The sequence below is a fragment of the Convolutriloba macropyga genome, chromosome 6 (assembly GCF_964194025.1).
Source record: "Convolutriloba macropyga chromosome 6, txConMacr16.3, whole genome shotgun sequence".
NCBI lineage: Eukaryota > Metazoa > Xenacoelomorpha > Acoela > Convolutidae > Convolutriloba > Convolutriloba macropyga.
This window is the reverse complement of record NC_134473.1, coordinates 57,864,101-57,888,900: the sequence shown is the minus strand read 5'-3', so window position 1 is coordinate 57,888,900 and position 24,800 is coordinate 57,864,101. Positions and strand designations below refer to the sequence as shown.

Here is a 24,800-nt window from a genome sequence, read left to right as displayed (position 1 = left end):
TCTCAGCTGTGAACAAAATGTGACTAACACAGATGTGCGAGAATACCATTTTCGGTCAGTTTCCTGATAAAATATGATGCTCTTAAGATTTGCGTCGTCATTAATAGCGTCAAAATGTGAGTTCTCAACTTTGTTGTGAATTTCTCGATTTCAGTCGAAAGGGTAGACGAAATTGTGGTCTTTATACCCTCTTATTCCCTCTTGAGAACATTCTGATCCCTTTGGGCCTTGTAGCCAGGACTGGGCGCAAGTGCGCTCATGCCCAGCACTAAGTCCCTCGGCCAAATAAGATTCGTGCTCTAACGTTTGTATGGCAATGATGTGATAGGAATTGAAAGAACTTACAACTGTGCTCCGTAATATGCGGTACAACAGTGAAAGCTGTGCACATGCATGGCTGAAATTTCACATTCCAATTCCTTCTTCCAAGCGTCTCAATTATTTTTTTAATTAATTTCAGTAAGATGGCATGATTGAATTGATCAGGTAGCGTCATCATCAATGGGCCAGTCATTCAACAACACGGAAGACGAGCTCACTCTCTCAGATCAAGTTGCTGTTGACAATTTCTTTGCACAACTTTCCTCATCAGGTGCTAATAACAGCGATCTTTTTCATCATGGTGGGTCATCTTCTACCTCTTTATCCAACAGTGCTTCATATCATGACGGGGTGAGCAGTTTGATGCCTCTTGCCAATGAAGATATGGCAAGTGTATTGGCCGACATCATGAATTCGCAATCATCAAGTGATCCAGCGTCTACATTGGTGAGTGGATTGTTTACTGAACAATGGTAGCTTGTGAGTATCTAAGTGTTTTACGCGGAAATCCACATTCCTGGAATTAAAATTAAACGACATCTTCGAAACACCTTGTGTGCAAATGGTTTTCAAGCTTGAGAGTCACGAAACTTCCTTATTTTCTAACAAACAGGAAGAAATAAACTAGAAAATAAACCGTTCGATTTTTGAATTATGGTGACCAAATATTTCGTGTTCCACGTTAAGGGTAGTGATTAAGTAATAAATTGTTATTTCTGAAATGCGTCATCTTGTTCGGATTATGCCTTGGAAACATGAGGCAAAAACTGCGTGAATTTCATTGTACGCCATCTAGAGGAAGCTGTCATGTTGGTCTTTATTATGGTCGTTAGAGAGCAATTCGTCTTCACCAGAATTTTATCGGTCGTCTATTGTCTGAGTCTGTGTTTAATGGCTCTCAAACGTTTGAAGTTTGAAGCAATTATTGTAAGCTTGTTGGGCTTTTTTATGCAAAATTTTTGCTTGACCGATTTGACTTTTCGAGTGAATTTTGCGCCTTACCATTAATTGCTCTCAAACGAAGTTTGTAGCAATTATTTTAGTCCTGTGGTCTTTTTTATGCTGGACCATTTTTTCTCTTTGAGCCTTTCAGCGCACTAATGTCCAAGTATGCGATTCAGAGTAACTGTTTTGCACACTTCTCCCCTCTCCCACATCAGATCAGCCCCCCGCTCCGCAATCCCCACCACTGCACATTGTTCAGGCCGTAATGACTTGGACCCGTACCCCCCATCAATCCCCTCACCCCGGGTGCACTACCCCCCCCCCACTGCACCACGCCCACTGGGCTGACCGCACGCCCCTTAAATTAAGCTAAAGCTAGCATCACTAAACCGTAGCTAGCAACTGACGAAGCCAACCGCTCGCCCGTCGTTTGAGAGCAATTCGCCGGACGTTGGTTGGTTATGTTTTACAAGTGGGGGCAGCTCACTACTAAGAGTCAAATGAAAAGTGCGCCGAAATTGGTGTCATGTTTTCCCCTTTATATTTTATTCTCATGTGTTGGGGAGTGGGGTTCCACAAGGTTCGATTCTGCGTCTTCTCTCTGATTTATATTAACGATCTGCCTCACAATTGTAATATTAATATCCTGCTGTTTGCTGATGCCACTAATATTATGTCCATAGGAAACAGCCTTGCTGAAATCGATCTCGAACTTGAGAAAATAAATAACTGGTTGAAATCAAATGAACTGGTACTTAATCTTGATAAGACTATTTCACTGAAAATGCAGGTTGCTGGTTCCAAAGTAGATGCAAGTGAATATCTGTTTGATGATCAAGTTATCGAAACTCACCCTAAGTATCTTGGTACAAGAATTAATGTTAAATCTTATTTATCAGCCTTATTGAGCTTGTAAAGAACAAATTGAGCAAACAATGTGAAATTGTATTGAATATGAGAAATTTTGTTCTTAGATCACAACTTATACGATATTACTCAAGAAACATAATTCTTTTATATCGTTGCTGCAGCTGCTCTTCTTTACCATCATTGTTTATGCTGCAGAAAAAGTTAGTTTGTATCCTTCCGACGAAAATCAGACTTTGAGCTAAACATTTACGAGCTACCTAAATTCGTTCTTGAATTTGTTTGCATTTTTCATTTCGAGGATTATTTTAACGAATTGAATAAATTTAATGCGAAAAGGGGGAATACGAGTCAATCTGAGCAACGATTACTCTACGCACCTTGCTGCAAGAAATTTTCTGCCAAATATCGTGCTGCCTAACTGTATAATAAACTTAGGGAATTAAATTTTCTACCTGAAAATGTAGAAAAAAGTACCTGTGATGAATTAAAAAATACCATAAGTTGAAGGTATCTTATTTTATTAATAACCAAGAGCTAGTAAATTATATTTGAATATAGTAAAATAGAACAACGTTGAAATGTTTCTGAGTTGAATATTCGGCTTGCTGCAATAGAGAATCAGCAGGATTCCGTGCATGTCCACTTGTGACATAGTAAATATATCTGATAATTGTATGTATATGTTCGATCATGTCCACAAAATAATTTTTTTAATTAGTGATTATAATAGTAAATAATAACCTCAAATGAAGTCATTTGAAGCAATTTTAGTCCCCATGCTGGATTGAAAGAGGCTGCAATTGATTAGTTCTCCCACTAGTCGTTTGAGAGCAATTCTTCCGACGTTAGTCGGCAATGTTTTAATATGCGTTTGCCAAGGTACAATGATGTTTTTAAAGGGCTGGTTGACTTGCTTCCTACATAGGTTGAACTGTATCAAGACTTCTTTCGTATGTGTTCTGGAAATAGTGGACATCGGTCATTCGTACTCCACCGCGCGGCCGTCTTTAGCCTAATTGTTGTGATAATTTTATTAAATAGTTTTGGAGATGTCAAATGAGACAGAGGCCAATGATCTTCCCAGCTTGAGATTTTTGGATCAAAACCCCATTATGAACAAACAGGACGCGAAGCGGCCAAACCTGATTCAAGTCCAAGCTCATATTCTTTTGATGAAGGTTTTATTTTTATCAGGATTGACAAAGTGCTCGAAAGCCGTTTCAACAGCAGCATTCCTGCTTGTGTAAGCTAATTTCTCACCTAAGTTCGAACAGAAATTCAAGTAGCTATTCCGAGTGCAGTGAAGCAAGCCGTAGAACAAGTCAAGGAAGAAATGACAGCCGAGATTACAAAACATATTGAGGACGACCTGTACTATCATGAAGAACGCTGCAAAGTTGCATCAATGTCCCAAACGGAAGCTGTTGAAAATTATACAAGAAGGGACAACATTCGTATAAGTGGCGTTCAGGAAGACTCAGATCATACTGGTAGTCGTAACGTACCAGAGAAAGATTCCGTGACCATCAATAAAGTTATTGGAGTTGCAACATCAATAGGAGTGGAAGTCATCGAAAAGGACATCTCAACTGCACAGGATCCCAGGCGGTAAAGTGGGTGAACGAGTTAATATTTCCTGTTTTGCTAGACGGATGGTTAAAACGCAGATGCGCAGAAACAAAAAGAAGTTGTAGGAAGTTGGAAATAATGTGAAAATCTTCGAAGACATATCACCTCCAAGAGCAAAGTTTTTGGCAATGATGAAAAGGGATTCTACGTTTGAGTCAGGAATGACATGGGAGGGCACAATTTTTTACCAATGCAGAGAAAACAAAAGATTATACAGAGTTTTTGATTTGCGTGAAGCAGCCAGGAGCCTGAATTACAATTTTTCAGAAATTGTCAAATGTTTCCAACCATCGCATAATGTTTTTCTGCGTCCTCTTGCAGTGACTTCACCTAAATCTAAAACTCGCCCTATGTGAAGGTATCTTGGTGTAAGAATTGATGTTAAATCTTATTTATCAGCAATATTGAGCTTGTAAAGAAAAAGTTAAGCAAACAATGTGGAATTGTATCAAAAATGAGAGATTTTATTCCTAGACCACAGCTTATACGATATAACATAATTCTCATTATTCAATATGGCGTTCTGTATATCGTTGCTGCAGCTACTCTTCATTACCATCATTGTTTATGCTGAAGAAAAAGTGTTAATTTGTATCCGTCAGACTTTGAGCTACACATTTACGAGCTACCTAAATCCGTTCTTGAATTTGTTTGCAATTTTCATTCTGAGGATTATATTAACGAAATGAATAAATTTAACCCGAAAAGGAGGAATACGAGTCAATCCGAGCAATGATTACTCATATGTACCTTGCTGCAAGAAATTTTCTACCAAATATCGTCCTGCTTAACTGTATAATAAGCTTAGGAAATTAAATTTTCTACCTGAAAATGTAAAAAAAAGTACCTGGGATGAATTAAAAATACCATAAGATGAAGGTATCGTATTTTATTAATAAACAAGAGCTAGTAAATTATATATTTGAATATAGTAAAATAGAACAACGTTGAAATGTTTCTGAGTTGAATATTCGGCTTGCTGCAATAGAGAATCAGCAGGATTCCGTGCATGTCCACTTGTGACATAGTAAATATATCTGATAATTGTATGTATATGTTCGATCATGTCCACAAAGTAATTTTTTTCAGTAGTGATTATAATGGTAAATAAGAACCTCATATGACGTCATTTGAAGCGATTTTACTCCCCACGCTGGATTGAAATAGGCTGCAATTGAATAGAGCTCCCACTAGTTGTTTGAGAGCAATTCTTCCGACGTTAGTCGGTTATGTTTGAATATGCGTTTGTCAAGGTACAATGATCAAGACTGTATCAAGACTTCTTTCGTATGTTTTCTGGAAGTAGTGGACATTGGTCATTCGTACTCCATCGCGCGGCCGTTTTTAGCCTAATTGTGATAAAATTATTAAATAGTTACGGAGATGTCAAATGAGACAGAGGCCAATGATTTTCCCAGTTTGAGATTTTTGGATCAAACCCCCGTTATGAAAAACAGAACGCGAAGCGGCCAAACCTGATTCAAGTCCAAGCTCATATACTTTTGATGAAGGTTTTTTTTATCAAGATTGACAAAATGCTCGAAAGCCGTTTCAACAGCAGCATTCCTGCTTGTGTAAGTCAATTTCTTACCTAAGTTCGAACGGAAAGCCGTAGAACAAGTCAAAGAAGAAATGATAGCCGAGATTATAATACATATTGAGGTCGACCTGTACTATCATGAAGAGCGCTGCAAAGTTGCATCAATGTCCCAAACGGAAGCTGTTGAAAATTATACAAGAAGGGACAACATTCGTATCAGTGGCGTTCATGAAGACTCAGATCATACTGGTAGTCATAACGTATCAGAGAAAGATTCTGTGACCATCAAAGTTATTGGAGTTGCAACATCATTAGGAGTGGAAGTCATCGAAAAGGACATCTCAACTGCACATAGACTCCCAGGCGGGAAAGTGGGTGAACGAGTTATTTTTCCCCGTTTTGCTAGAGGGATGGTTAAAACGCAGATACTCAGAAACAAAAAAAAAGTTGTCGGAGGTTAGAAATAGTGTCAAAATCTTCGAAGACGTAATACCTCCTAGAGCAAAGTTTCTGGCAATGATGAAGAGGGAGGGCACGATTTTCTTACCAATGCAGAGAAAACAAAAGAGTGTACAGAGTGTTTGATTTGCTTGAAGCAGCCAGGAACCTGAATTGGAATTTTCCAGATTTTGTCAAATGTTTCCAAACATCACATAGCAATATTTTTCCGCCTCCTCTTGCAGTGACTTCACCTTAATATAAAACTTCAAGTTCTTGTTCACGTACTGTTCTAAATTTAAACGTTCGCTCGCTAAAAAGTTATATAGAGGACCTGGAAGCATAGTATAGAGTCTCCACCTGATATTCTTTGCTTGAGTGAAACTTGGCTATCTAAAAACGACGATCGAAAATCACTTTGGTAACCAAAATGTAGCTTCAAAAGTTTGTGACCCAAAGGAGGTGGCATTGTGATTCAATTGAAAGCTAACTGATCTGTTCAAAAGTAACTGGATTGCTTGATTGAGGAGTCCTTATTTGCGAGCATAGAAAAACAAGGATATGAGTTCCGGCTAGTGGTAATATACAACAAACCAAGAGCCAACAAACTCGATTTTGTCGACTTAGAAGACGAAGTTTTGGGAAAATTAGATTCAGAATACTTGCCAACTATAATATGTGGGGGTATTAAAATTGATACGATGAAACAAAATTTGCTCAGTTAAAAATGTAAGAACGCCATATATTCTTATGGGTTTCTTATAACACCCAATAAACCCACTCGTGTAACAAACAGTTCAGCAACTTGCTTAGGCCTTTTCATTTTTGAAAATTTATGGGTGGTGTTCACATACTTGAAAATCAAAGCTTTTCAGACTTTTTTCCTGTTACGCTGAAGTGGGCATAAGAAAATCAATGTCATTGAAAACGAAATTGTAAGAGATGCATCATTTCTTCGTAACAGCAGTATTGTTGAAAAGTACTTATTTGCCTTTATTCACGAACTTTATAATGTTTTTTCGGCATACAATAGTTGTGCAAATTCATGCTTTAGTACCTTCAATCACATTTTTTGTCCGTTACTGAGCAGTACGCTCCACTGACACGTATCACCCCGCACAATCAAAATTCCCCACCTAAATGGTTCGACAACAATCTAAAAAAGTCACGTACACCACTGAATTCTGTTCCACAGGAAATGGAAAGAAGACAAGTCAAATGTTTCTATGCGAGAAAAATTTATCGATATTAGACCTAAATTAGAAAAAAGTTTTAAAACGGCGAAAAAGGTTTTATTGAAATGAAATATGTTCGAAAAATGTATTGAAGACTCAAGACAAACATTTAAACTTTTAAATGAGCTGTCAGGAAAAAAAATGATTAATAATGCAGTCTTAAGGCTTATCGGACACATCTCATCTCCAAGTAGCTGAGAATTTTTAATGAGGATTCTGCTAATATTGGCAAAAATATTCAGCGTAGTATTCCTTCGGAGGCTGTCGCACACCCGACTGATGTTAATATGTCATTGAGAATATACCCAAGTTCTGATACTGGAATATGTGCAATTATTGATTCACTTCGGGACAAATCTCATCCGTTGAAGATCAGATCAGTAATATTGTAGTGAAGACAACAAAATCTATCGTCACGAAATACCTAACTTCGTTAATTAAGCAATCATTTCGTCAAGGAATTTTCCCCACTGAGCTCAAAAAAAGCGAACAACATTTCCATTGTATAAAGAAGGATCAAAACTAGAAGAGAACAATTATAGGCGAATTTCTCTGTTAAATGGTTGGAGTAAAATATACGAGCGGGCAATGCTCTCTAGAGTTTACGAATCTATCCCAAGCAATTTGGTTTTCTCAAAAAGCACTCCACTCTAGATGCAGAATTGTTGGCAAAATTAACTGAGAGAACAAGAGTCAGCAAATCTAAAGTAGTCAACTTTTTTCTAGATCTAAAGAAGGCATTTGATTCACTAGATCATGAGATTATGCTTCATAATCTAAAAAGTTAAGGTGTTTGGCATAAGTGCCTGGAATGGTGTGCAAGCTATTTATCTGATAGAACTCAAAGAGTTACCGTGGCTAGTGACTTCGTTAAATATAACTAGTGGTGTCCCTCAGGGCTCCATACTTGGACCACTGCTGTTTTTGATTTGTATAAACGGTTTACCAAGAGTTTGTAATCAACGTAGTGTCCATCTTTCTGCTGACGACACCAACCTTTGCAGTTTAGGTTGCTCAAAGATAGCAATCCAAGATGACTTAGATAGTGGAGCGGATTGGTTAAATGCTAATAAACTTAAACTCAATATGCTAAAAACGGTTCAATTAAATCCAAAAGCAAGTGCGTCCAGTGAGAGATTGCACATCGCATCAAGAATTTAGTTCGGAACCATTATGTAAATATCTAGGCATGGTAGTTGATTCAAAGTTGTTGTTTTGTTCTTATATAGATCTTGTCATATCAAGACAGTGGACGAATGTTGTATAATATCTAAATGAAGACACTTTGCTCCACGGTAGCAGTTAATAGAACATTACAAGTGTCATTTGTCCATTTTACAATATGGAATTTTGGTGTACGGATGCTCTAGCTTTACGTCCTTAGCTCCAATTCATCTGCTACAGAAAATTCTTAAATTAATGTAATTTAGAAATCGTTTCGATCAAAGCCAAGATCTATTCCGTGCAAACAAAATTCTAACAGTTTTTGAATTTCATATATTTGAGTTGCTAAAGTTTGTTCTTCCATGCTGAAAACTATCGAAAGAATCTTTCAGTTTGAGAAACATTTTTTACCAACAAGACGAGCAAAACACATGTTAAAAGTGCCGTTATGCAGATCTAAATTGGAGCAAAATTCGATAAATCGTCGGGCGTCAACATTGTTCAATGTTTTGAAAGTTCAAGGACTCTTGCGCGACTCTATCGGGAGCTCAAACTGTAGCCAAATATAAGTGACCTATCATAATTTAAAATAATTCTATTTTCTTGGAAATGAGGAACTTATTCGAAAAATGTTCTGCTAATTTTCCAGAGCCCTTTAATTCTAGATGCTTCCTTTACAAAATAACGAACATCTACGCAAAAATTGTTGCGACGCCTTCGTAGAAGGCACCGAAAGTCATTTGTTGCTGTCAAAGTTTGAGTTTTCTAAATTCTTAAGATGTTTTTTATGTGTTTCTTCAATTTGCGTTTTTTTTATAACTTTTTTTTGTTGGTTAAGTCTTGATGTTCGCTTGAGTAAGCGCCAATATGCCGTAGAAGATGGCAAATAGTAGTGAATTGTTCAAAGTTAACATTTAAGTTCTGTGTAATGCTTTGAATTAGATTGTTAAGAAAACAATTTTAAAAATGTTTATAAGTTTATCATCTATGTTGTGTCACTCTGGACACCCTCTGAAGTGGGTCGAACAACCTCGTTGCGCGTCCGTTCATTAGCTTGAAGATTAATATACTTTGCGGATCGTGCTATTCCATTAAAAATTTTGTTTTAACTAAATTTATGCTATTCTGTATTTATACTTTACAAGCGAGGATAGATTAACTCTCTCCCTCTCTCCAACTATCTTTTGGCTTCATAAGAAAACACGTCGTGGCAATTTCTCGGCGTTCATGTGCAGCGGTACATTGGGTGATACTATTAATAGCCGCCGTAATCCTCAACGGTTTTTATTTAGGCACTCTCCTTTTTACCATTCCAAGAATTTGAATTGTTTTTGGACGTGGTTTTTTTTTACAATCCAAAGTATATGGATTGTATTGGTTTGCTGTTTTTTTAAGGTCTGATCGCACTTTTTTCGGCTTTTTCACGTCAGTGGGAAGTCAAATTAGAGTGGTGATTTTAAGCACGCTGGGGTAGTAAAGGTAACGAATACGCTAGTAGGTTTGAAGCGTGATTTTTTTCAAAGCACCTTTAAAGTGGAGTGAGCAGTTGGTATTTGAACAAATAGTTTTAAAAAGCGATTTATTTTTTTTCACCTGCGACGATTTGACTGCTGTTTCTTCTCTTGAGTGCTCTTAATGTGATACATATGTGTTCTGACGGCGCCTATTTGCAATTGATTGAACTCGTCGACGGCTAGCTAATGTTTTTTTTTTACTTGGAGACTATTTGTTGTCATTTGGTAAATTAAGGAATTTATCTTTTCAGTTTTTAGCTGTTTGTTTTGTTGTTTTATGCGCTGTTCTTTTTCAAAAATTTTTTTCTGAATTCTTGTTTTGTATTTGTTGTACGGATTGCTGTTTTATCACTTAATCTCATTAATGGAAGATTTCATTGGTTGCTTTTGGATGATAAGAGAATCTAATTAATCGCTTGAGTTCAAAGCAATAGTTTTTAAGATTTTAGACACCTGGTTTTCGAAAAATTGTTGCTTAGTCTCAAAAAATTATTGCCTGGTTTTCGAAAAATTATTGCTTAGTCTCAAAAGTAACAATAAGATCTCACTGGCCGTTAGTGCGCCGTAATTTTAATCAATTTATCGGCTACAACTGTTTGCCAAAGTTTTTCATTCGCTGAGATTATTTGTTTTTGAAATGTTTGTGATTTTCAGAATCTTGTCTTCATTCGAAGTTCTATTGTCCGTTGTTAAGCCATTGGATTTCCTAAAAGGTGTCTTGTGGCTTCTAAAATTTGTGGTTAAGGATTTTGGCACGTAGTTATGTTGTTTTCCTACTTTGAAGCCACTGATTTCCACAAATACTTTTTGCCAAGTTGATATTCGCCAATTTTCATTTTTTGCTTCTTTTTTGTCATTGAGTTCCACGGGCTGTTTTATGTATTGATTCTAAGGACCTTTAGAGGTTCTTTTTGTTGACGGTCTTTGTTTGATTTTGCTGTTAAAATGTTTGTCGTCGGTCAGTTGCTAATTCAATTTTTTGAATTGAAATTCAGGCCTTTTCCTGCTGTGCTGCTTTGTTTTTAAAGAACTGATCACCCATTTTCATGATGTTTCAAGTCAAAGTGATGATTTTGATCACGTCAAAACAAAGTGGAGCGAAAAAGCAAGTGGTTCTGCGGCGTAAAATTTTTCGCTCTAATTTTAAAGTAGAGTGAGAAAATGATTGAACGTCATTTCGATTTCTCGCTGGTTTTTTGTTCGCATGCGGCATTTTGACATTGATTTTTACAATTTTTTAAAACTTTTTTGCTGATGGTTTTCCCAATCAATTATAGTTCATTTTGTCTTTGTTGTTTTTTGATTAAATATTCTCTTACTGTTTTTCGTTTTCCATAAGTCACGATTTCCACGTTTGACTCGTGACTTAATTCACTCACTGTTTTAATTGCTTGGATTTAAATTCTTTCACTCATTGAATTGCGCAAGTTAGTGAATACTTTCAATGTCAAAAGAGCAAAATCAAAAGAAACAGGATAAACCGATAAAGCCCGGTTATTGAGTCCTAGTGCATGAGGTTGTCAAAGTTCATTAGAGCCATTGCTAGCTGATATTCGTATCAAGCTTAATAGGTTTCAGTTTAGAAGCTCATCAATGTTTAGTTTTTGGAATCTAACTGTAACTGCACACCGAATTAGAACTTTTTTCTGAATTTTTTGTCAATTTGTCTTCTTTTTTTTCTGTTCCAATCCCGATATGCTTCAAGGGCGGCTATCTGCTAGTTTTTTAATCGTTTTTAGTGAAACCAATGTAGTCCACCAAATTTATATGAAAAAGGGACTGAAAACTTAAGGTTTTGATAGTTTCTTGTCCGTAAGTTTGTTGTGTCTACTAATACCAACGACAAGGGGCTGTTGCTATAACCGCCAAAGAATGAAAATTGGGTAAAAAAGTGCAAAAAGATTTTTTTCAATGGCTGTTTAAAAAGTTGAACTTCCAAAATTTTAATATTTCTGTTGTACAGTTTTAGAAGTGAAAAACCTGTAAGCTTTAGATTGTTCTATTGTTTTTGACGCAAGAGGAGGCAGAATTTTTTGTGCATTATATATTGCTTCAGATGATTGGATTTCATTGTTGCAAATGCAAAGTGTTGTTAGTATTGGTATCCTTTCACTCTTCATTAAAATGAAGAGTGAAAGGATAGCAATAAAAGAGTGAAGAGTGAAAGCAATAAAAATTTTGCGGTATCACGATTTCAGTTGAGTTTTTTTAATAGCTGCGAAGCGTTAGCTGAGGATATTATTGGCCTTCTCTTGGTTTTTGAAAATTTCGTCGTCGAGATTTTTGTTACCACCATATGATGTCAAAATTACTTCAAATCTTTTTTCATTCGTTCATGCAATTTGAACTGAATTGCGTGGGTGACTTCATTTTCACTCTTAGTGGAGCGAATGTTTTTTGTTCATTTTCTACTTCTGTTGCGGGGTCCTTAACAAATGTTTTCATTAAATTTGATAAATGCTTTCATTGATAGATTCCATTTATTTTCAATAACATTCGTGAAAATTGTTTTTGGCATATGTTCTTTGTTGTCTTTTCTGTGTCTGGAGTGTTCAAAGTTGGCGTTTGCTCGCTAAACGCCCGCTGTGCAAAGGTCTTGAGATTTACATTGTCGGGAATAATAACTTCGATAACACTATTTTTCTACGAGTAATGAAATAAATTTTCGCTTTTTGTAGTGTTTTGTTTACTTTCGTTTACGTCTTTGTATATAATGTATTTGTTATCGGACGTTGTTCTTTTAACGAGGCTGATAGTGTTGTCTTCAGTGGCTTTGATTCTTTAAATTGCAGTTCAGGACTGGTCCCGCTATGTTTTTCATTCGCGTGATTGGTTTTAGTCGCACGTGATTTGCCTCACTCTCAAAAATGACTTCCTCACTTTGAAATTGACTTTTCTTTACTTTAATTCAGAGAGATGATCTCAAGTGAGTGTGTGAAACTCTAATTGAAGGTTGTTTATGAGCAGCTAACAGAAGCAGCAAAAAAGTATACAGATTCTTAATCAAGAATTAACTTATCAGCATTTAACAAAGATGAAATATCTTTCTTGGTCTATTTTTTACTATCTTTCTGAGACTGAAGATCTACGAAGCCATCGCGGCTATTTGCCAGCTATGTTGTAAATGTTCATCTTTTGGATGTTTTCTGAGTGGCGTCGTAATTGTTTTTTTTTGATGTTTCCTTGCTTCATTAATGTCAGCGCTCAAATTTTTGTCGTTATGAGAGGGGTTAAATTTTTGTCCTTAAGTTAACTCTTTTCAGGAAAAGAATTAATGTTTTCTGAGAAAAGATAATGGTTTTGGCTACAATTACTGCTTTGAAGGTCCGACGCTTCGAATGGCTTCCGGAGTTTTTACGACTCGAAGAGGAGTATTGGAAAAATGAAACGCGAGAAAAAAATTGCAATGGTTTGGGTCCTGAACAAAACCGAAGAGTGAAGTGAAGAGGGTGGTTTTTTGTTCATATCACTGTTTTCGGGAGATGTTGAAATTGAGGCGTGATAAATTCTGTACTTAAGTTTTGCGGTCACGTGCGGTTTTTAGGAGCAGTTTTGGAATTTTTTGCAAAACTGTTTTTGTTTAGGATGTCTGATTATATTTTATTAATTTTAGGCATGTTTTGATAGTGGTTAGAAGGTTTCTGGTAATCATTTTCTATTTTGCGAATTTGAAGGGTTTTATCTGTATTGCTAATTTTTGACGAGTTTTAGCAATTTTTCGCTTATTGTTTTGTTTTATATTTTTGTGTCGTATTTGAATCAACGCCTATTGTTAAGGAGTTTTAGATTCCAAGTGATTAGACTTTTGTTTTTTTTTTACGTTTTGTTTTGAAAAATGGTAAAAGTTTAAAATTTTTGAAACTATTTTTCGTTTTTTTTGTTTTTCTTGTCATAGACAAGTTTCTCAATCTATTACGACTAACTTATGGTTTTGTCAGCAGTACTATATTTCAACAATTGAACTTGTTTTTGCTTGTTCTATGTTTTTTTTGTTTCTATTTTTCTTTTGTTTCTATGAGGTGCCACTCTATTTAATGGATGAAAACTAACAAAAATGGGTCTTTTGCCAATTTTTGTTTGGGAATTGTTATTTATAAAGAAATTTTTACCAGATCCTTTATCGGTTTTCTGGCCAGCTACTTTTTCGTTTTCTGTTTTTGTTTCAAAATCGGTAATATTAAGTTGGATGGTCAGTTTCGTCCTTAGAATCGTTAACAGATTTCTTCCGGACATATTTTTATATCGTCAAGATATTTGTTACGACCATATGACAGCACGATCAATTCAAATCTGCTTTTTGTTCATTCAATTATGCAATTTTTGCTGAATTTCTGGCGTGATGTCATTCTCCTGTCTTAGTGAAGTGCTTTTTTTCTACAGTTTAAAGAATTTGAATTGTATTATTGCGTTGTATTTTTCAGATCTGTTCAAACTTTTTTGACTTTTTCCTGTCAATGAGAAGTAAAATTGCAGTTGTGATTTTATTCACACGCGTAATAAAAGCAGCAAAAACGAATTGTTGTAGCGTTAATTTTGCAAAGCGGTTTAAGTGTTTTCAAAATGAGCTGAGAAAGTGGTGTTTAAACAGATTTTCCTTTTTTGAGAGCAAGTTTTTTGAACGTGCGGAAATTTGACTTCTGTTTTCGCTGTTTTTCTTTCCATTTTGTGCACTAGTACTTTTAAAAGGCAATATGTGTTTTCTATTAATGCATAGTTCCAATATTTAAAAGCGTCGAAAGGCAACTAATGCTTTTCAAAAACCAAATTTGTAGTTCTTGTTTTGTAATTTAGTGTCATCAATGATAGATCTCCATGGATTTTTTGAAGCATCTTTCAATTAATCTACTGATTTCATTTGAAATGGTTTTAGCGACTTTGGTCCTAACTGTTTTCGAAAAACACGAGCAATTTTTTAGAATTTTCTTTTTTTGTTCTGTCACTTAGTGTCTTTATGGACAGCCCTAAGCGGCTCTCTGTTGAGTCCCAGTATGACTATTTTAAACATCTTTATTAATATCTAACGGTTTTCACTGCTTTGACAGCAATGGCAGTCAAAAAATGTTTTTTTTTAATTTCGCACCTTTTTGTCACTTTTTTCTGTCACTTAATCTCATTAATGAAAGGCCCATTGACTCTTTCACTAGGAATGTTTGAGTTTGTCTAGTTGTTTGGTTGTTCTGTCACTTACTCTCAATAATGACATCTCTGCACTCATGTCTTTTCTGAGTCTTCAATAGTTTTCTTTTATATATTAGTTTTCACGACTTTCATTATTTGTAATTGTTTTTGTTGTCCTGTCGGTTAGTCTGATTAATTATTGGTCTCATTTGCTCTCCAGTTAGGCGTTTTTAATGCTTGAGTTTGTTTTGAATACTCTAATTGGCTCTGACGCGATTTGTATTCGACGTTTTGTGAACTTTTGGTGGTTGCCTGCATTTAATTCTACTTTGTTTCGGGGTCCACAACAAATGTGTTCAATAAAGTTCATAAATGCTTTTATTGATAGGTGCCCATTATTGTCAATGATATTTGTGAAAATAGTTTTTTGCCAAATGTTCTTTGTTGTCTTTTCTGTGCCTGGAGTGTTTTTGCTCAAAGTTGGAGTTTGCTCTCTAAACTCCCGTTGTGTAATAAGTTTATCTAGATTTTTGGTTGTTCTAGTTTTTGGTTGGGAATTCTTGGTTGTTCTTTCACTCTCAATAATGACAGTTCTTTTTGCTATCAAATCTTTTCTGAGTCTTTATTAGTTTTCTTTCATTTATTGACTTTTGTTCTTTGTAATTTTTTTAATAGCCGCCCTCATCTTCTCGGCCGGCTATTATAGCGCTCCTATTTTTTTTTACAATTCAAAGAATTTGAATTGTATTGGGGCGCTGTCTTTTTTTTAAAGATCTGTTCACACATTTTCATGATTTTTGAAGTCAAATTGGAGTAGTGATTTTGGTCACGCCGAAACAGGAAGTGGAGCGAAAAAGCGAGTGGTTTTGCGGCGTGAAATTTTTTCGCTCTAAATTTAAAGTAGAGTGAGAAAACGGTGTTTGAACAAAAATTCGCTTTCTCGCTAGTGGTTTTTTGTTCACATACAGCAATTTCACTTTGATTTTTACTGTTTTTTCGATTTTTTGGATTGGATTTTTTCTAAATGGTTTTCCCAATCATTCATAGTCCTTTCTAGGTCTAGTTTTCTTTTTAGTCAATGAAAATTCTTTGAATTGTACGTCAGGACTTGTCCTGCTATGTTTTTCACTTCGTCGAATAAAAAAATGTTTCGCTTTACCTCATTTTGCCGGTTTTTCAACATTTTGCGTGATATCTTTTTGACTTTTCTAGGCTAGTTTCTCTCTTCTCTCATTCTGCTAAAAGTGATTTTGAACATCAGTTGTTCAGCGAAGCATTTCAAAATGCACAGAGTCAGTATAAAAAATTGAAGTCAGAAGTAGAAACTGGATAAAAACCCATAAAGCCCAATTTTAGATGCCCGCTATTTCAAGGTCGTTCCTATAAGTCTTAGTTACCACCTCTAATGCTTATTGGTATCGATAGTAGACCCTGTAGCCTCTCTCTGAGAAACAGAAGTACGTTATGTTCAACTACAAAATGCCATCAAAATAAATCGGACTTAAATGTTTTTGTACAAAAATCTTTTTTTTTCAATATCTCTTCTTTCAATCCCAATCATGCTTATTGGAATCAACGGCGGCTATTTTCCGGCAATCTGCCGGATATGTTTTATTGTCCTGTCTATTAGTCTCATTAATGATTGGTCTCCTTTGCTCTCCAAGAAGGCATAGTTGAATCTATTTCATGCTTTAAGTTGATTTCTAATAATTTAGTTGGCTCAAATGCCATTTGCACTCGACAATTTTTGAACTTTTGATTGTTGCCTGCATTTGTTTCTACTTCTGTTGCGGGGTCCACGACAAATGTTTTCATTAATTTTGATAAATGCTTTTACACTTATTGTCAATTATATTCGTGAGAACTTTTTTTTGCCATGTGTTCTTTGTTATCTTTTCTATGTCTGGAGTGTTTTTCCTCAAAGTTGGCTTTTACTCTCTTAACTCCCGCTGTGCAAAGGTATTGTGAGAATTACGTTGTTGGGAATAATAACTTCGATAACACTTTTTGAATGAGTTTACCTAGTTTTTTGGTTGTTCTATTTTTTGGTTGGGAATTATTGGTTGTTCTCTCAATTATGACGGATCTTTTTGCTCTCAATTTTTTTCTAAGTCTGTAATAGTTTTCTTTCATATATTACATTTTTCACGACTTTCGTTCTTTGTAATTGTTTTGTTGTCCTGTCTATTGTTCTCATTAATTATTAGTCTAATTTGCTCTCGAATTAGTTGAATCTATTTAATGCTTGAAGTTTATTTTTAATTATTTAGTTGGCTCAAACGCGATTTGTATTCAACAATTTTCGAACTTTTGATTGTTGCCAGCATTTGTTTTTACTTTGTTCTGGGGTCCACGACAAATGTTTTCGTTAAATTTGATAAATGCTTTCATTGATAGATTCCACTTATTTTCAATGACTTTCGTGAAAGTTGTTTTTTGGCATATGTTCTTTGTCTTTTCTGTGTCTGGAGTGTTTATCCTCAAAGTTGGCGTTCGCTCTCTAAACTCCCGCTGTGTAAATGTCTTTTGAGATTTACCTTGTCGGGAATAATAACTTCGATAACTCTATTTTTCTATAAGTAATGAAATAAATTTTCGTTTTCTGTAGTGTTTTGTTTACTTTCGTTTACGTCTTTGTATATAATGTATTTGTTATCGGAGGTTGTTGTTTTAAGAAGGCTGATGGTGTTGTCTTCAGTTGCTTCAATTCTTTGAATTGCAGTTCAGGACTGGTCCTGCTATCCTATATATTAAACGCGTGAGCTCTAAAAATGGACAACGTTTTTGCATGTTTAAGGGGCCTCTCGAAGCGCATGTTTAAGAGCCGCATTGAGCAGCATGATTAAGTGAACATATCGGGCGAGTTCATTGACCTAAAAGGCTCAACGTAGATGGGTGAGAACTGAACCTGGGACAAAAGACTGTTAGTCAGGTGCAGTTACCACGATGCTAAGAGGGCCTGAAAGTATGCTCGCCCAGTGGGAAGATTTAGTGTCCTGGGTACTACGTGTTTTTTAATTGCTCTCGAACTAAGTTTGAAGTTCTTATTGTAAACGTGTTTTTTCTGCATGTTTTGGCTGTACAAATCCTGCGCTATTCTAGAACACTTTAGCTTTCAACTAGGTTCTTCACGCTTTACTTCTTGATTTGTGCGTGATCTCAAATGCTCTCGATCTGAATTACGTTTATTGATACGATAAAAGCGATTGTGAGAAACGGTCGTATGTAGTCGTTATAGCGCAGTTGGTAAGATAGAGGAATGTAAATCTGAGGGTCAAGGGTTCGAACACGTGTCGGGTACCCATGAAAATTGCTAATCAATACCATGCGGGCTGTTCAAGAGCAATTCTTGCGACGCGAGTTGTTTTGTTCCTGTGTTTTGGTGATGAAAAATGGTAATCCTATTTATTGAACACGTGAGCTCTGAAATGGTGCAAAGTTTTGCATGTTTAAGGGGCCTATTGATGCGCATGTTTAAGAGCCGCACTGAGCCTCATTGTAAAGCGAAAGTATCGGGAGAGGTCATTGACCTAAAAGGCTCATAGTAGATGTATGAGAACCGAAGCTGGAACAAGAGACTGTGAATCAGGTGCAGTCACCACGAGGCTATGAGGGCTTGAAAGTATTCTCGCCCAGAGGTAGGATTTACTGACCTGGATACTACGTGCCTTTTAATTGCTCCCGAACAAAGTTTGAAGTATTTAATGTAAATTTGTTTTTTTGCAAAATTTTAGCTTGACAGGTTCTGCGCTAATCTAGAACACTTTCAGCTGTCAACTAAATTTTCCACGCTTTACTTTTTGATGTTTGCGTAATCTCAGAAGCTCTCAATCTGAAATATGTTTATTGATAAGATAAAAGCGATTGTGAGAAACAGTGGTTTGTAGTGGTTATAGCGCAGTTCGTACGATGGAGGACTGCTAATCTGAAGTTTGAAGTTTTTTCTATTACTATTTTTAGCAGTTTTGAGTAGTTTTAGTCGTTTTGCCTAATTTTCCTTTTTTTATATTAAATATCAGTCGCAATTGAGCACAATGATCAACAGTGCTCCTATCGTAACATGTTTTTCTTAATCATGCAACATAGCGTTAAAAATGGGATTTGAGACGCGCTATACCATCCTTTTTAAGCTCATAATATGCAGATTTTGCGCTAAGCCTGCGGTATAGCAAAAGCAAGCAAGTCACAAAAAGCTATGTTCAGAAATTGGGTGTAGAAAGAGCAAAAGAGAAGCGCAATACACTTAGATAGCTTAAGTTCTGAGACCTATGGCTGTTAAATGGGGGGGGGGGGCTGGGTTCGAGCCCGAGTTTGTGCGAAACGGAAACCTTTTAAACCTTCCAATCGTGTAAATGGTTTGCTGATTATGGTTTTGCGGGCCTGCTAGTGTTTTTCATTCGCGTTATTGGTCACACGTGACTTACTTTACTCTCAAAAAAGACTTTGCTCACTTTCAAAATGTCTTCACTTTAATTCAATGAGTTACGGTCAACTGAGTGCATGTGACTCTAATTGATGGTCATTTGAGAGAAGCTAAAAGAAGTAGCAATAAGTTTTACAAATTTTTAATCAAAATTTAACGTCTCTGCCAGCAATGTTTTAGATGGACTCCATACTTTGTTCTAGATGGACTCCTCTCTTCCGGAAAGATTCAGCCAACTCCCCGATTTAACGCAACAGTTGTCCATCAATTCTTATCAAAGTGACTATTTAGCCAGTCCGAGTGGTACTGGATCGCATTACGACTCTTCGGGATATCAGATGAGCCAACAAGATGCCAACCAGTTGATTAGCACCGACGAATTGATAGCAATGATCGATAATTTTCAAAGTGGAGCATCGTCGGATGCCGTGTCAATCAAAAGTCCGGGCTCAGATTTAACATCACCACTTGGCGAGTTTGATTTCAATTCAATGTTGCCTGACTTCGAACACAGATCTCCAAGTGGTGAGAAAACTCAAGCTACCGTGTCTTATGAAACCCCCAGCGTTCGTTCGCCACCGGGAAAATTTGACTCTGGAGTTTTGCAGACGGGATCGGTCTCATCGAGAAAGATCAGAAGACCGAAAACAAGCACAGGTCTTTCACCAAATCCAGATAGTTTGACGAACTCATTCAATTCTTCTGAGGACGCGAGTCCACTACTGGCAGTTGCACAAACTATGGATCCGTTTGAGGCTTCACTTGCAGCAATCACGCAAGTTGAGAACAAGTATCCTGTTCTAAGTATCAAATCGGTCCGGGAAGACAAAAGTGACGGCGACACTTTTAATCCTCCTAAAAGAGTGGTGCTCAAATCGCAGGTAAGTTAGTTTTGGCCCCATAGTAAAAATTGCATTTGCTGACAAGGCAGCGTGCAATTTAGTAATTTTGGTGAAATACATAATTCTAGATTTAGTTTCCGTTATGGTCGAGCTAAAAACTTTTTGTTCTAACTTCTTGAATTCCTTAGTTTGAAATCTCTTTTAAAGAACCTTGGTTAATCTGAAATTTATCATAGGTTCAAATCATGAAGAATGCAAGTAATCTTTTGAGGCACAATTCAACCTCCACAATTGGTAGCAAATATACTAATAACAGTATTGCACGTACAATTATTGTTTCTACATTTTTGAAAAAAAATGGAAGGAGTTTATACCAACCACTTTTTGTGTGTTCAGAAACTTTTTTGACTTCGTTTGAGGGCATCCTGGACTAGCAAATTTGGTATCAACTTAAATCTCCCTGCCTCTAGAATTTCACTACAAATACATTTCAAAAATTTTGTTCTTGGTAAAAGAAATTCGCTCTAATTTTGACTGACCATAAATTAAAACATTTAAACAGTTTTTCACCCATTTTAACACATCATTTTTCCGGTCTTCGGTACTGGTTCGTTTTGAAAAGTTGAATTTTTTTTAGTTTCTCAAGTTTTATGCATCTTTTTCATTCCAACCAATGAAATGATCAGCCAATGTAAATTGCTACGACACGCCTCATCTACTCAATCGGATCCTATTAATATGCTGCTTTCCTCATCTCACTGAATTTTGACTGCATTTCTTGCGCTTTTCAGATTTATATGTTTATGCATTTTAATGATTTTGTAGTCAATTAGAACTCAAACTTGGTGGTACTTTTGTTCAAACTGGAGCATTTAAAGTAACAAAAAACGAGTTGTTTTAAGGTCGGAGTCACTATCTGAATTTTGTGATAAAACACGTTTTTGTGAGTTTTGTTCAGGTTTTGAATACTGCTTTCCATTTTCCCTATGAATTATTCTGGACTGCTATCAAACTTTAACAAATAAATTTTAAATGCAACTGCTCTAATTCCCTAATGAGATACTTATAGTTTTTATTGCTTTGAGAATAATTGTTTTGGAGATTTTCCAGTACTGCCCCTAATCATAGTTATTTGTGATTTGCCCTGGTATCATTAATGAAGGCGACAGGTCTGCTCTGCATTGAAGTAAAGTGTTTTGTTATTAATAGCCGCCTCAGCTTCTCAGCAGGCTATTATACAATTCTTTCACAGCAGGCTATTATACAATTCTTTCACTCCTATTTTTTACAATTCAAAGAATTTGAATTGTATTGAGGCGCTGTTTTTTTAAGATTTGTTCACACATTTTCATGATTTTTGAAGTCAAATTGCAGTAGTGATTTTGGTCACGCCGAAACAGGAAGTGAACCGAAAAAGCGAGTGGTTTTGCGGTGTGATTTTTTTCACTTTAATTTTAAAGTAGAGTGAAAGAACGGTGTTCGAACAAAAATTCGCTTTCTTGCTAGTAATTTTTTGTTCACATGCGTCAATTTCACTTTGATTTTTGCTGGTTTTTTTTCGATTTTTTGGATCGGATTTTTTTTCTTGATGCTTTTCCCAATCCAGTCATAGTTCATTCTAGGCCTAGTTTTTTTTTTGTTTGAACTTCCCTTTCTCGCTAGTGGATTTTTGTTCACATGCGGCATTTTAACATTGATTCTTTTCCTTTTGATCTGATTTTTTTGGAAATTGTTTTCCCAATTCACACATAGTCCGTTCTAGGTCTACTCGTTTGTTTCGTCATTGAAACTTCTTTGAATTGTACGTCAAGACTTGTCCTGCTATGTTTTCTACTTCGTCGAACAAAATTTTTCGTCGAACAAAAATTTTTGGGTATTTTTTAATTTTACTTATGGTTATGAGAGTTTTCGACAGCCAAATCGAATTCGCCGTTTTCGGTGTCATTTCATGTGCCTATAGTGTTTTTGGTACTCGATATTGTTCGCTTCAGACGGCAGGTTAGTTCGATTCTTGTCCTAACACATTTTTAGTAATGCATCTTATACTACAAGAACAAAAAATATGGTTGTTTTTATTAGTTTCAAATTTTGTTTTATATTCGTTTGCTTTATTGCTAACCGAAAAAGCCTGTTTAAATCAAGGCATGTAGATATTCAGATCTTTGGACTCTTCATATTTGAGTTCTGATTAATAGCCGCACAGCGATAGCTGGGGCTATTATTGGCCTTCTCTTGGTTTTTTTTTTATTTCGTCGTCATGATTTTTGTTACGACCATATGACGTCACAGCCACTTTTTGTTCATTCGTTCATGCAATTTCAACTGAATTGCATGTGTGACGTCATTTTTCGCTCTTAGTGGAGCGAGTTTTTTGTTCATGCGCGTGATTAAATTTTTTGTCACACTTACCTCACTCTCAAAAATGACTTCCTCACTTTGAAATTGACTTTTATTTAATTTAATTCAAAGAGATAAGGTCAAATGGGTGTGTGTGTCACTCTAAATGAAGGTTATTAGAGATCAGCTAATAGAGGCAGCAATGACTTATACAGATTTTTAATCAAAATATAACAGATCAGCCCTCAATGAAAAGACGAATTTTTTTGGTCTGTCTTTTTTACTGTTTTTTTAGACTGCTGATCTACGAATCTATTGCGGCTATTTTCTGGCAATCTGCCAGCTATGTTTCAGGACTTGTCGCGCAATGATTTTAAATGGTCAAGCAAACGAATTTTTCATTTTAGCAATTTCTGGCGCTTTTTAAATTTCTTGCCCAAAATAATTTTGAGTTTATTCCTTTTGATAGTTCTTTCCTTCGTTATTTTTAATATACATTTAAAGCGACACTGCGATCATGGTCACAAAAGTGCTGTTCTGGGATCGCTTTAGTAATTTAAACATATTTTGAAAAACCTGCTTTCGCTGTTTCTTTTATCTTCTTGGTTTTTATTATAAAGCATAAAAATATTAATTTTGTTTAGAATAATGAAATTTGTACAGCGATATATGCTTGTTTTTGACCAGAACGTACTTCCTGTGAATAATAGACATTATCCAAAATAATAACTCTGAATCCGAGCAATCAAATAGACCTTAGAATTGTTAGTTTTTTGTTGAAAGTTGTTAACAAAGAGGAAATGAACCGATGAAGCAAAATCAAATCATTAATACAAGTCATTAATACAAAATCAAGTCATTAATACAAAAAACTGAAACTCCTCTGCTTTTTGTTGGTAATTTAGCATTTCCTTGTGTTTAACCCTTATCGAAAATCTAGGGGCAACTAGAGAATTGGATCGAAGTTTAGGGTTGATCATGTTTCCTCTGAAAACTGAAAGGCTGCTTTGAGTTTTTTTGCTGCTTTTTTTTCAAATTTGAGCTTTAAAATCAGGTTTTTTTGGCAGCAGCTTGCTAAAAATAAAACAACAAAGATATAGTGATTTGATGGATTGTGTGCTTTCAAATGCAAATGTGGAAAAATTCTGTGCAACCCACAGAAGAAGCTCGCCTTCTTGTTCCACCCCAGTGAAATAGTTTAAAGTTTAAGATAACCTCTTTAACATTTGACAGTTATTGAAGATCAGCCGAGAAAGTTATGCAACTTGCCATTTGTTTGAATCGTTCTCTTATTTTTAAGCTTTTACTATTTAGTTTATGCAGTTTTGTTGTTAAGTTCTGAAAGTTTGTGCTAGTTGAACCAGAATCATGAGACGAGAATTCGCTTCAGCTGAACTAATTGTTCAGACGGAAATTTGTGATAAATAGAACCAGGTTTTTCAGATGGAAATTAGGAATAGATGAACCAAATTTTCCAGACCTCAATTTGTGTCAGATGAACCGGGTTTTTTCGACAAAAGCTAATGTTAGTTCAATTTGTTTTTCAGTCCAGTCAAGAAAACCAAATGATTCCCAAAACTCGACGCGTGTCAAAAGCTAAGAAGGTGATAAGCGAAAAACAAACAAAGCGACGGTACCAGAGAGAAGAGTTAATTGATATTGCTAAAAGAGACGGAGAGCGGTGTGGTTATTGCTGGAAAAGTCCCTCTTTCGATCTTTTGACGACTGATCTGATTGACATATTGGAGGCTGGGCTGCGATTAGAAAATGTAGCCAAAGAGCCCCTGAATGTCACGACACAAGAGTTCAAAGAGTACCAAGAACCGAGAAAGGAGCCATTCGTTGATTATTTGTACCAGGTTTAGTTAATTTGACTCCAAATCAGACTATAGACTCATATCCGTTTCCTCCTTTAATACTACTGTCACCTATTGAGAAAAGTTTTGTAAGCTTGTTAGCCTTTTGTGATTGAATATTATGAAGGGGTGCATTAAAAATTTCCATCACCTCTTTACCAGTCCAAAAGAATTGATTCATCTGTAACAGATTTTTAGCCTAATATAGAGAAACGTTATCCATTGTTGGATTTCCGACTAAATATATGAAATATTTTCAGCTTTGTTTTATTCTCAAAAATATTCTTTGGTTATTTTTTTGGTGGAGGAAACGGGACCGTCGACATCTTGTTGACATTTGAAGTAAAACAGATTTGAACTAGATTGATTATTCGCAATCAACACAGTGTTTCGGAGAATCAATAGATAATCGTTATTGAGTTTAGAAGCAGGGAACAAAAAGATTAATTGAAATTTGGTCAAATGTTGTAATTATTTATAAATGCTGTAAGATAGTGATATCATAATTGCTCTACTGCAGATGATTTTACACTTGTAAAATAAACAGTGTTTAGCAGCCTCTTTTAAA

General features: G+C 35.8%; 2 protein-coding genes across 2 annotated transcripts in view; one reads left to right on the top strand and one right to left on the bottom strand.

The window, feature by feature from the left end:
* Window positions 1-24,800, bottom strand: part of LOC142341797 (uncharacterized) — a 444,522-nt gene that overhangs the window by 95,491 nt on the left and 324,231 nt on the right. The window lies entirely within an intron of this gene.
* On the top strand, window positions 440-24,800 carry LOC142341075 (uncharacterized). Its single transcript, XM_075391936.1, has 3 exons — window positions 440-768; window positions 19,401-20,078; window positions 23,924-24,800. The coding sequence occupies exons 1-3, from the start codon at window positions 502-504 to the stop codon at window positions 24,239-24,241; spliced, it is 1,263 nt and encodes a 420-aa protein (XP_075248051.1). The 5' UTR covers window positions 440-501; the 3' UTR covers window positions 24,242-24,800.